At 49.9% G+C, this 12,788-nt stretch overlaps 1 protein-coding gene across 1 annotated transcript in view; it reads left to right on the forward strand.

Moving 5' to 3' along the window:
- The window catches only part of Tbx5 (T-box transcription factor 5), a 42,082-nt gene that overhangs the window by 20,107 nt on the left and 9,187 nt on the right, over positions 1-12,788 (forward strand). The window contains exon 8 of the mRNA XM_077795562.1: positions 11,706-11,932. Coding sequence (XP_077651688.1) covers positions 11,706-11,932 — 227 coding nt within the window. The remainder of the gene's footprint in view (positions 1-11,705; positions 11,933-12,788) is intronic.

Consider the following 12,788-nt stretch of genomic DNA (forward strand, 5'->3'; position numbering starts at 1 on the left):
TGGGTCCAACCTGGCCGTGATTATCAGCAGGTGAAGCCGGGCAAGTGATGTCACCTGGCAGAGCCCCAGAGCCCTCGTCTGTGAAATGGGCCTGAATAGATGGAGCTTCCACTTCCCAGGGTTCTCACGGGACCCTCGTGGGAAAGTCTCTAGAAAGCGCGATGGACACACTCAGGAAAACCGACCTGATGGTGGGGGAAGCTCCCAGTCGGTTTTGTCCTTGTTCGGGATTTATTTTGGGTGCGAGTCCCAACCCCCAGGTTGCCGTAGGTAGTGACAAGTGGGCACTGTGGCTCTCCTCCGGAGTCAGCCCTGATAACAGCCAGGCAGGCTCCGCAGGCGCACTGTTAATCTTGTAATCCTGTTTCCCGTCCCCCACACACCCGGTGACAGCTGGCTCAGGCAGAAAAGCAGGAGGGATGAAGTTCCCTCTCTTCCAACAATTGGAAGCCGGAGCGAGAGGTGGGGTCTGGGAGGCTGAGCGCACTTATTCCACAGAACTCGCTCTTGGCCTCGCTCGCCAGCCTCTGGGCACCCGCCCCACACTCTCTCCTCACCCGACTCTCTGTGTTTGGAAAACGCAGATGATGTCTTAGTTATTTTCCAACATTCATTTACGGTTTCTGGTTACAGAGGCCCGATCCCCGCTTATTATAAAAAAACGGGAGGGCCGTAGATGGGCGCAGAGAAGAAAATAAAACCATTTGAACGTCCTGTCTCCAGCTACCGATGATGAAATACACACCAGGGTTCTTTTTTTTTTTTTTTTTTTTTTTTTTTAGAGAATTTTTTTAATATTTATTTTTTAGTTCTCGGCGGACACAACATCTTTGTTTGTATGTGGTGCTGAGGATCGAACCCAGGCCGCACGCATGCCAGGCGAGCGCGCTACCGCTGAGCCACATCTCCAGCCCCTACACCAGGGTTCTTCAGAAAGGCTCCTCTGGGCCCGAAAACCAGTGTTTCCCAGATTGCAGCCCCCAGATGGGCGACAGAAGAGATGGTAGATGGTGCTCAGAGCTCGGGCACGTGGCATTGTGATTTCATAGATGTGCTGCTTAGGATGAGTCTGAGGAGTCCAAGAGGCGGGGTTGAGGCCATGGGAGGCCTCTGGGGAGGCCCAGCCTCATGGGGAGACTAGGCTTTGAGAGGGGGCTGCGGCATGGAGGCATGGGCAGGGGTCTAGAAGAGTCTAGGGACCTCGGGTAGGGCCCAGATTCCAGAGACCTCAGGAAACCAGCTGGGGAGACTGTGATAGAGCAGCCTGGCTTCTGGTAACTGTAAGCAAATACCTGAGGTATTCTCTCTTAAAAAGAAGAAAGTTTACTTTGGCTCATGATTTTAGAGATTTCAGCCCATGATCCATCAGCACCTGTGCTCGGGGCCTGTAGAAGGTAGGGCCGCTCACCTCATGGTCCTTGGGAAGCCCAGAGAGAAGAAAGGGCTGGGGGCCCTTGTCCCCTTCAAGGACACTCTTCCAGTGACCAAACTTCTGCCTGTTAGGCCCCTCTTTTTAAAGGTCCCACCTCCTCTTAATAGGGCCTCAGGCTGGGGACCAAGCCTTTAATAATATGGGCCTTTGAGGGACTCTTATCCAGATCATTGAGTGACCCAGCAAGCCAGCTTCGAGGCCCTGGCCTCAAGCCTATCCTGTCCTGCTCTCCATGTGTGACGCCAGATCAAGGCCAGACAAAGCAGGGCCTCGGGGTCCCCCAGCTTCCTCCAGTGCATCTGCAGCCTACTAAAGGGACAGAGGTTCAGGCTGATGCTGCCCAGGTACCATAAAGTGGCAGTCTGTGGGCCCCATGGTGCCCCTTACATATGTGCTGAGCACGGCCGTGTGAGGGGCCAGCAGCCCCAGGAGACCAGGGCTGTGGATTAGCTGGGCAGGGCTCGCGGGCTGGGCGTTGGTGGACACAGAGCTGGAGGGGGGACAAGGCCAAGGCCAGCCCATGTGGTCTCCTGTTGGGGCTCACATTCCCTGCTGGCCCTCTGTGGGAACCACAGCTGGCTGGTCACTAGAGCCGGTGCACGTGGCTTCTCCAGCACGTGGACCCAGGGTGCGCAGACTTCTTCCATGATGGCGGAAGCCGAATGTCCTTTGCTGGCCTCACTTCCAAAGCCACTTTGTGTCACTCCAGGTACATTCTGTTAATGGAGGATGGCTCACTCAGGTGGCCCGTATTCAAGGAGGAGGGACAAGGGACGAGGATTCTTCCTCTGTCTAGAGGGGACTGTCCAAGAATGAGCCGGGCCAGCAGCACAGGGCCGAGGCGGCCCAGAGGGACTCCCAATTGCTGTCAGGTCCCCTTTTCATGATGCCAGGGACCACTTAGATCCTCACAATGACAAACCAAACCCAGAGTGCTGCCCCTTGGTCCTTCTCGCTGCCTTCACAAGGAGTCCAAGCAGCACGGCTTAGCATCCCTTATCCGAAGTGCCGAGGGCCAGCAGGGCTCCAGGTTTGGGGTTTTGATGGATTTTGGAATATCCGATTATGCATAATGAGCCATCTTGGGGACGAGGCCAAGTCTCAATGTGATCTTCATTTGTGTTCTGTGCGCGTCTCGTCCACAGAGCCTGGTGCTGAGTTTAGGCAGTATTTGGGTGCACCGGTAGCTTCATTGTGTCAGGGCTGGGGATGAAACTCGGGCCCTTGCACATGCAAGGCCACTGGGCCACACTCCCTGCCCCTGCACCTTGTTTTGACTGAAGCCTGTCACACGAGGTCAGGTGTGGAATTTTCCATTTGTGGAATCATGTCAGCATGTTGGATTTTGAGGCAGAGGTGGGGGTAGTAAGCAGTGCATGCCTATAATCCTGGGGACTTGAGAGGCTGAGGTAGGAGGATCGCATGTTAAGGCCAGCCTCAGCCACTGAGTGAGACCCTGTCTCAAAATTTAAAACAATAAAAAAGAAAAAAGGCTGAGCTGGGGATGTAGCTCAGTGATAGAGCACCCCTGAGTTCAACCCCTAGTACCAAAAAAAAATTCTAGATTTTGGAGCATTTGGGGGTATTGGGATTAGAATTCTCATCCTATGTTTTTGGAGCATTCCAGGAAGTGGGGAATGAGATTGAGGTGATGTCACCTTTGGGGAACTTGGATGGCCTCAGATTTTCATGGAAGGAATAAAGCTATCTGAACCTCCTTATTCTTTTCCTGAGCTGCCAATGCATTGGGGGGAGCAGTCCTCAAAGCGGGGTACCTGAGGGCTCCCCCTTATCTTGTTGGATTTCGAGCTAGCCAATCAGAGAGTCATGGAGGAGTCTGGCGTCCAGAACCTCTCCGCTAAACCAGTGCCCTGTTGCTCAGTCCAGCCTCTAGACAAGGCCACCTTGGAAACAGACCTTTCTCACCCACTGTGGGGCCCTATCACCCCCTCTGGTTCCTCTAGGGAGGCTTCCTGGTCTGGATATGAGACCCCTTTTGAAAATCCAGTTAAAGCAAAAGACCCTCTAAAAAGTTCACAAGATATAAATAGAAAAAAAAATTCAAACAATTTCCAGGGATTCATGGGCCCGGGACCCCTCAAAGGTAAAAGCCCCTCCCTAGGACCCTCCCTCCTTGATTCTTTTCTTCTTCATCTAAATCTTCAGGTTCTGACCACAAACGATCAGTTTTCCAATCCAGGGCTTTGCACTCTAGTGTTGTCATGCTTGTGGTGACCAGCAGTTCCAGATGCCCGCCCCCCCCACCCCCCATGCAAAGCCATCTCCAGGGCTGGGTTCTGGAGACTCCATTCACGCCCGAGGTGGCTGCGATTGTGCTGAGCCGCCCAGCTCAGGGAGGTGTGCGGTTTTGCAAGGCAAGAGAAGCCCAGCCCAAGCAAGGGACTTTGGACAGCTGGGGTCTGTCGGAGGGATTCCACCATGTGAGGGTCCAGGGTAAGGATGCTCAGAATAGCCACCACCTGCAATAGGGACCCTTCTATGAATGGCTCGATCACTCCCATAGCCACATCTTCCACCTTTATTGAGATATCATTAACAAAATGGTATTTATTTAAGGTATACGACTTAATATTTTGATAAACAGACACATTGTGAAAAAAGTCACCACAATCAAGCTAATTATCTCCCCATCACTCACCTAGTTAGCAGTTTGTGTGTGTGTGTGTGTGTGTGTGTGTGTGTGTGTGTGTGTACAGTCAGAACTTGGTGTCTCTAGACCACCTTCTCCCCATTTCCCTCTTCCCCCAGCCCCTGGAAACCACCATCCTTCTCTCTGCGGCTTGGAGTTGGGCTATTTTACATTTCCACAGGGGAGTGAGATCCCACAATGTGGATCTTTCTGGCTTGTTTGCTCATGCTATCTCAGTGAGGGGATTTCTTTCTTTTTTTAAGGCTATATTGTATTCCACCCTGTCTGCGTACCCCGTTTTCCTTCTCTACTCATCTGATGATGGGCATCGAGGTTGTTTCCCCTTCTTGGCTATTGTGAACAGTGTTGCAATGAATGCGGGAGGTGGAGAAGTCACTTTAACATGCTGATTTCATTTCCTCTGGATGTAGACCCAGCACAGAGATTACTGGTCACATGGTTGCTCTATTTTTAGATTTTTGAGGAATCTCCATGATGTTTTTTATAATGGCCATGCCAAGCTCACATTCCCACCAGCAGTGCACAAGGGTTCCCTTTTCCCACATCCTTGCCAACACTAGTTATCTTCCTTTGTTTTGACAGTAGCTATCCGAACAGGTGTGAGGTGACATCTCCTTGAGGGTTTGATCTGCATTTCCCTGATGAACAGTGAAGCTGAGTATTTTTTTTTTTCATATACGTTGACTATTTGTATGTCTTCTTTGGAGAAGGTCCTTGCCCATTTTAAATTTCTTCTTCTTCTATTATTATTATTATTATTATTATTATTTGCAGTGCTGGGGATTGATCCCAAGGCTTCGAGCATGCTAAACATTTCTCAAACTTTTGGTGACATCACGCTTACCTGGGGAGCTAGTTAGAAAGCAGATTTCTGCAATCTCCCCTTAGAGGTGCAGTGTCAGTGGCTCTGGGGACAGGTTGGAAGCTGCCCTTCAACAAGTGCTTTCTGATGTTTTATTCTGAAACATTTAAGACACCTAGAAAATGTGGAAAAATCAGACACACTGCTTGGATTCTACAATTAACATTTTGCTACAGATTTATCTGTCACATATGGATGTCTCCCGCCATCCATTCACCCCTTCATCCCTCTGTCCATCTGTCCGCCCATCCTTTTGATTTTTATTGATGCATTTCAAGCTGAGTTGCAAACTTGATTACATTTCCTCCCTAAACACTTCAGCATGTGCCTCATTAGCAGTTTGTTTGTGTGTGTGTGTGTGTGTGTGTGTGTGTGTGTGTGTAGTGGGACCTGGCTTTTATTCACGATTCATTATTTTAGGTTGACACAAAGAGACACACACAGAAATCTTAAGTGCACTCGTCACTTTGTGACAAATGTCCATCCTTGTGAAACCCAAGGTGCAACCAGAATATAGACCCCTCCCTTCTCCCCACAATGTTCCCTTCCTGTTCACTCCGGGCTGCTCCTCCTCACCCAGGGCACGTTCTGACCTTTCTTCACTATGGGGTAGTTTTGTCTGTGACCGAATTTCATATGCACAGAGTCATACAAAGTGCGTACTTTTTTTCCTCCTGGGGAATTTCAAAATGTAGTGTCCAGGCTGCATCCCAGAACAATGACCTCAGACCCTTTGGGGAGCAAACTTGGGTGTCTGTGTTTTTAATTCCTTATGTGAATGCCTTGTGCAGCCAAATTTGAGACATAATCTCCTGGAGAGATTTCCCCACTTCGTCCTTCCCGATTCTCCCCTCTGCATCCTGACCCCCGCCCCCCGGGCCCCCTCAGCCAACACCCTCACGTTAACATTTTATTTTTCAAGAGATCCATTCCATTGTAGGGTCCTTTCTTTTGAGGGGTGATGGATTTCTGCAGGAATCCCCAGAACATTTGACATCAGTCCAAAGTGCTGTTTGGGTGCTGTTTCCAAGGTCATCTTTTGAAGCAGACATTCTCAGCATGACCAAGGGGCCCCCACATGATCTCCCCCCCCCCCACTCCCCAAAACAAAGAAAGGCTTCAGACAATCCTTTTGGATACAAGAAGGAGTTTGGGAAAGGTCACTTAGGCCAGCCTCTTCCAGCCATCTAGCTTCCAGAAGGTGCCTGTCCACCACTGTCCACCACCATCGGACCATCCTTCCAAAACTATACAAATAACAAAAAAGGAATAAAATGAAGACACAGTTAAATTTGGTAGAACTGTTAAAAAGAGACTCTATAAAGTACTGAGCGGCTCTGTGGGGAGCTAGAGAGCTGGCAAGGGCTAGTGGATGAACTCTTACTCTCAACTCATCAAAAATTCAGCTAAAAAAAAATAATATATATATATATATATCTCCAATTGACCTTTTCTGTCTACAGTTTCCCATCCAGCTTTAAACCCAGGGGCTCGCCCGGTTGTGTGAGATGATGCTTGTTTCCTCCATTCTGCAAATGGAGACGCTGAGACCAAGGGAGATGTCATGGACCATCCAAACAGCTTGGTCCAGGATCTCAGAGCTGCCTCGGTTGTGTTTGCAAAAATCATTTTTGAAATTGCAGACGCCCTTTGAATAGTTGATGCGAAAATGAACCCCTGACAAGCTGACCATGTTTGCTCTTTGAGGGTCTTTCTAGAACATTTGAAGTCCTCCAAAGGTAAGAGCCGCTCACTGCCTGAACATAGTGCAATGGGATTTCCCAGCGGGTGAGGATAAAGCCAATGTGTCCTTCCTTCCGTGCTAATCCTCCTGGCCCACTGCCCCCAGACCCATTTTATAGACATAAGACTAAGGCTTAGAGAAAAAGAATCTATCCAGCCAGTGGCCATATCTGACCAGTGTGACCTTGAAGCTCCCACCCTGATGGATGTTATTTAGAGATCTAACTACAGGGTCCCAAAGTTGTCACAAGCGGTGGCAGAGGGGGTGCCTTGGCGTTTCTTGGCAACCCTCACAAAATATGTGCCTGGTGGAATCAACGCTGGGGAAATCCATCCGCCCTTTCTGTGCCGCCTGGTTCTGGGAGGGGGCGGCCAGAGGGTCCCCTGCTCCGCGCAGCCTGCTGGACGTGGGGTGCAGAACTGTGCGGTGAAGTAATGGGAGGCGCTTTGCAGGCGCGAAAGAAGGAGCTGATTTTTAATTGCACAGGGTTAAATCCAGCCCCGGGGTGCGCTCTCCCGGGTCCCTGCGGTGTCCAGGCGTCCATGCGTGTGCAATGGGACTCGTGTCCCCCCCAGCCCATAGGAAGCGGTTAATAAATCAGGGAGGCTCTCAGGGGCTGCAGGTCCCGCCCCCCTTTGCCCCCCTTTAATTGGAGCCCCCGATGAGAGCGCAGGGTGGAGGAGGCTCCCGAGAACAGGGCTTGCACAGTCCTCGGGCTCGCGCTGCCAGCAGTTTTGGGAAAAGCAAAACAAAACAGAAACCCCCAACTCGCTAGCACCCCGCCACCTGCTCCCGTGAAAAGGCCATTCAGGCGGCGGCGGGACCGCGCTCGGGGGTGTTCGTTAGCGCGCAGGCCGAGGGAGCCTGCTGGCCCAAGATTTCAATCTTCCCTTGTAACGTTTTACAACCCAGACCCGGCGACAATGGCGTCATTCAGGGAACCCGCTCACGTGGAGCAGAATGTGAAGGGGCGGGGGCCAGAGGCTGGTCTTCGGTGTTGATACCCAGGGAGAGTTCAGGGAGGGCCTGGGGACCCGGATCAGCGCTGGTCCGTGGGATGTGGGTGCAGCTGGTTGACACACAGAGGGCCTGGGATTTGACACGGGTGAACCCAAGTTTCCACTCACACAGAAGGAACCAGCGGGTGTAGCTGGTCTCCAGCTCCCTTATCACGGAGGGCTTCGTGCAGCAGGGTGGTTGTGTTTGGCACACAATTGGTGTGTGCAAGCAGGGTTACTTTATTATCAAGTGTAAGTGAGTTGGCAGGAGCTTTGGAACAAGACTGATCTGGGTGACATTCTGCTTTCCCTTGCCTCAGCTGTGTGATTGCTGAACCTCTCTGAGCTTGCATTTCCTTATCTCTCAAGTAAGCTTAACCATATGCATGGAATGAGGTTCTTTCCAGGATCAGATGAGGGAAAGCACTTAAGTCCAGCAGTCCAAGCTTCTGAAGGAGGAGGAAGGAGACAGTGGTGACAATGATGTGAAACTGTCCCTGGGGCTGCCTGTGTCCCCAGACCCACCAAGACTTTTTGACTCCCCATTTAACTCTCTGTGTGCTTGCTTCTGCGCGGATGCTCTGAAGCCGTAGAGGTGCATCCCAAGGTCTTGAGAGGTTTCCGCTGTTCTGGTACTAATGTGGTCCCTTGGACTTGTCCATCGATGGACTCGGCCAAAATCCCTTCACTCCTGTCCCTTGGGATATCTCCTTCCCTTTGTTTCTATCATCAACTCCAGGCTGCCATTTTGACATCTGCCAGGTGAACTTGGAACAACGGCACTGTAGGCATTTGAGAAAGATGCTCTTGATTGACAGGCGGGATGATGTTTCAAGCTCCTTAGAGGGGAGCAAGCTGCTAGGGGCAAGTGGTTGCCGTGTGACCTCCTCTCTCACTTCTGGGAGTGTTCGTAATCAAAAGCAGGGTTTGGCCGTTCAGCGAGGGGATTTGCCATTTGGCAGCATTGGACTGGAGAATTCCACGGAATCCATTGATACATTCTCTTGTAAATTCCCTCAGCCAACATAGTTTCCCCCCCCCACCCTGGGGGTTATTTTCTTTAATTAAAAAAAAATAACCATCCTCATTAAAAATAAAAAACCCAAAGAGATTTCCCTCCTTCCTCCTGGAGCCCTGACAGCCCAGCGCTTGACCTCAGCTCACCCAAATAGAATTGCCCGAGAGATTTGACAACTTTTGTAGTGTTTTATTATGAGGGTAATTTTTCTTCTTCTTCTTATTCTTTTTCCATTACGTAGCTGAAACCACAAAGTCAGGGCTAGAAAGCTAATTTCATTCCTTTTAGCCTCTTGGCCCCCCTGGCTGGATTCTGATGAGTGGCCGCTCAGGATGGCTCCAACTTTGGGTCTGTGATGGCACAAGCCCCCCCGGGAAGCTCAGCTGGGAGACCCCTGGGTGTTGTGAGGAGCCTGTTGTCTCATGGAAACTTGGAAGGCTCACCCGTGTTCCCGCCTGGATGCTCTGAGCTTTCCCATGACAAACAAAGGCACGGGCACAGGGGGGGCATGGTGACAACCCCCAGGGGCAGGAGCAGGGAGCCTGGAGCCCTGAGCTAAGCTTTAAATACTGAAAGAAGTAATTAGGAGACCATAGAGAAATTCTTAGGGGCGACTGGGTTGGAATGCTGGTTGTGTCTGCCATTAGCTCTGTGACCTTGGACAAAGTGTCTCATCTTCCTGGTCCTCGGTTTTTGACTCTATGATATGGGGACAGAAATGAGACCAGCTTCACGGGATTGCAGCATGAAATGGGCTGCACACCACCCTAGAGACTGTTTTCCGTGTAGGTCTTTGCACATGAGGCCGTGTCAAGTGTACTCTTCAATTTCAATTAAAGGCAGCATTTGTTATAATTGCATTAGAGGAACTGTAAGTACCATAAGCCCATAATTTAATTTCACAGATATTAATTGCTTATAGTAAGTCTAAACTTTGAATGTAGGTTGATTTAATGATTTTTTTTTATTTGGTACTGGAGATGGAACCCAGGGCTGCCACTGAGCTATGCCCCAGTCCTTTTTATTTCTCATTTTAAGAAAGAGTCCTGCCGAGTTGCTGAGGCTGGCTTCAAACTTGTGATCCTCCTGCCTCAGCCTCTTGAGTCACTGGGATGATAGGCATGTGCCACTGTGCCCAGCAAAAAATTAATTTAAAAAAATGTTTTAGTTGAACAATGTCTGGTTTGAGGTCGTGGCAAACATCGTGATTGACTGAGGATTGGGATTTCCTGAGGTGAATTCCTGGGGCAGACTTCTTAACCTGCTCAGTGCCATGGGCCTTGGGGATGGCTTCTTAGGATGATGCAGTTAAGTGCACAGAATAAAACACACAGGTTGCAAAGGAAGCCAATTATGTTGAAATACAGCTATCAAAATATTTTTGAGTGTGTTTACATAGGAATATATGCACATTATAAATGCTCTGCCTAGATGCTAGTAGACCCCAGTCCCTATGAGTGTGAGAACGTGGGGGGTCAGGATGTTTTCTTTTTACACACTTGGATGATTCTCTCCATTGTCTTTTTTTTTTTCCTCTTGGTACTGGGGATTGTATCCAGGGGTGCTTAACCACTGAGCCACATCCCCAGCCCTTTTTTTATATTTTATTTAGAGACAGGGTCTCGCTGAGTTGCTTAGGGCCTCAGTAAGCTGCTGAGGCTGGTTTTGAACTCACAATCCTCCTGCCTCAGCCTCCTGAGCTGCTGGGATTACGGGCGTGTTCCCTATTTTCTTTTAACTTAATTTTTAAAAACTTATTTGACACACACTTGTATGACGGTATAGGACACAGTATGATATATTTCAAAACAACTAGAAAAGAAGCGAAGGAAGAATCTGTGTCTCCTTTGTCTGTCCCCTCCTCCCACCTCTCCTACAACCCACCTCCCCCAGTTCATCCCCCACCTGCTTCATTCCCGACAGGGCTCCTGGTGTTGCTTAGCACCCCCTCTTCCTTCCCAGAGGGGATGTTTATTGAAGTTTCCTAGGGACATGCCTGATTGGAAGGCTGGAGGTGGGGGAAGATGGAGGACCGGGTTTGAGTACCTTGCAGGATGCTGTACATATAATGTCACTAGGTTTTTATGACATTCAGCTTCCTGTGGACGCTGCTGCTGAGAGGGGTTGTGACTTGCAGGGTGCCCAGTCCATGAGTGACTCAGAAGACACCTGGATCTGACTCCATCTCATCCTGGACCCTGTGCTATTTCTCATTGTCCTCACTCTCTCTCTCTTTCTTCTCTCTCCCTCTCCTCTTTCCACCTAAAACAAGGGCGATCGTGATGAAGGTGACCACTTGCTCAGCTCCTCCTGTATGCCGTGGACATTTCTGAATCTTTTTCACTCTCAGCTCACTTCTTCCTTCAACCACCCTTTGAACCGGGGATGCTTATCTTCCCTACTTTGCAGATGCCACGGAGAGCTTTGATACACCAGAGGGGACAGAGGGACAGTAGCTCAAAAGGAAATCCTAAGATGCAAGTGGGACTGTGTCCAGATTAGAGTAACCTAAGGTCACACCTGGCCATCCTTAACTCACTCCGGGCAAAGAAAGACCTCAGTCCCATTTTAAAGGTGGACACCCCGAGGTGGAGTGTAGGCCACTGCTCAGTTCATCTGGCTCTTGAATTAGGGAGTTCAAAGATGATAGACTAGATGAGAATATTTCAAAAGGCTTTGTGTGCTTATTGATGGTGAAGAGGGGTTCTTAACCTGGGGTTGCCCATTGGCCTTTTTGATACATAGAGAACTCCTCCCAAATTTACTTGCCTAATGTATAAGACATGAAAAATTAGTGCCCAGGTGTGGCTTTTCAGAATACAATGCACACGAACATAATTCGGCTGCTTTGCTCATGAGAGACCCTTTTGCTTATTTTCTCAATGACTTTTCAGGTGGATTCTTTACTCTGTGGCTTAGCTGGCAGGGGACTCTGTATCAACGCACTGATAAACATTATTTCCCGTCTTCTCTCTTTCAGTAAAGAATACCCCGTGGTTCCCAGGAGCACCGTGAGGCAGAAAGTGGCCTCCAACCACAGTCCCTTCAGCAGCGAACCTCGAGCTCTCTCCACCTCGTCCAACTTAGGGTCCCAGTACCAGTGTGAGAATGGGATCTCCGGCCCCTCCCAGGACCTTCTGCCCCCACCCAACCCGTACCCGCTGCCTCAGGAGCACAGCCAAATTTACCATTGCACCAAGAGGAAAGGTGAGCACAAAGCCCCCCCACCTTCGCCCCCGGCCGCCTCTTCCTTCCTTTTGGGGGTTGGGTGGGGGTGGGGGCATGCACGCTCACACTGATTGATTAGAAAGGTGCAAGCAACACACAAATACATGGAGATGATCAGAAATTCAGATCATGCAAGTAAAACTAGTCTCCCTGGACCTGAGTTTCTCCGATCTAGCCCTTTCCTTGAAGAAGACGTATTTGGAATGTCCAGATCTATTTTATCCACTTACTCAAGCTTACATGCGTGACACATACACACAGATAAATAGTCTTCAAAAGACACTTCCAACACAGGTGACATTAGAGTACATGTCTTTTGCAACATCCATTTGTTTTTTTTAAAAAAACAAAAACCTTTAGGGTGTGTATGTGTATGTGTTTGGTGCTGGGTGTGATCCAGGGCCTTGTGCATGATAAGGACTTCTCTGCCACCAAGCTGTGTCCCGGCCCCTAGGTTGTGCTTCAGATACCCTTTTGCGGCCCCAGACCCGTCCATTTTTGCTAACTGCTGAAGAGATGTGGTCTGCTGGGGCGAGCGGGGTTCGTGTGTCCCTCCCCCCTGGTGGGCAGAGAGGTTGCTTCCGGTGTTCCTTGGATGGGTTCCCAGCTGTGCTCCCGGGGAACCTTCTAGAAGTTCTGGAGTCCTCCTCTGTGTCTCCCAGGTGGACTCTCTCTCTCTCACACACACACAGCCACAACTGACTTCAGCTGGTGTCTGAAACCCTCCGTGTTTTTCTTTGTCGTATGAGAAGTAATGGCTTCTCCCTGAGTCAGCTGAGACCACAAGGGCTCACCTACAAGCAGCAACAAAGAAAATCTCTTGGGAGCCAGAATC

This window comes from Urocitellus parryii, chromosome 3 (genome assembly GCF_045843805.1).
Source record: "Urocitellus parryii isolate mUroPar1 chromosome 3, mUroPar1.hap1, whole genome shotgun sequence".
Taxonomy (NCBI): Eukaryota; Metazoa; Chordata; class Mammalia; order Rodentia; family Sciuridae; genus Urocitellus; species Urocitellus parryii.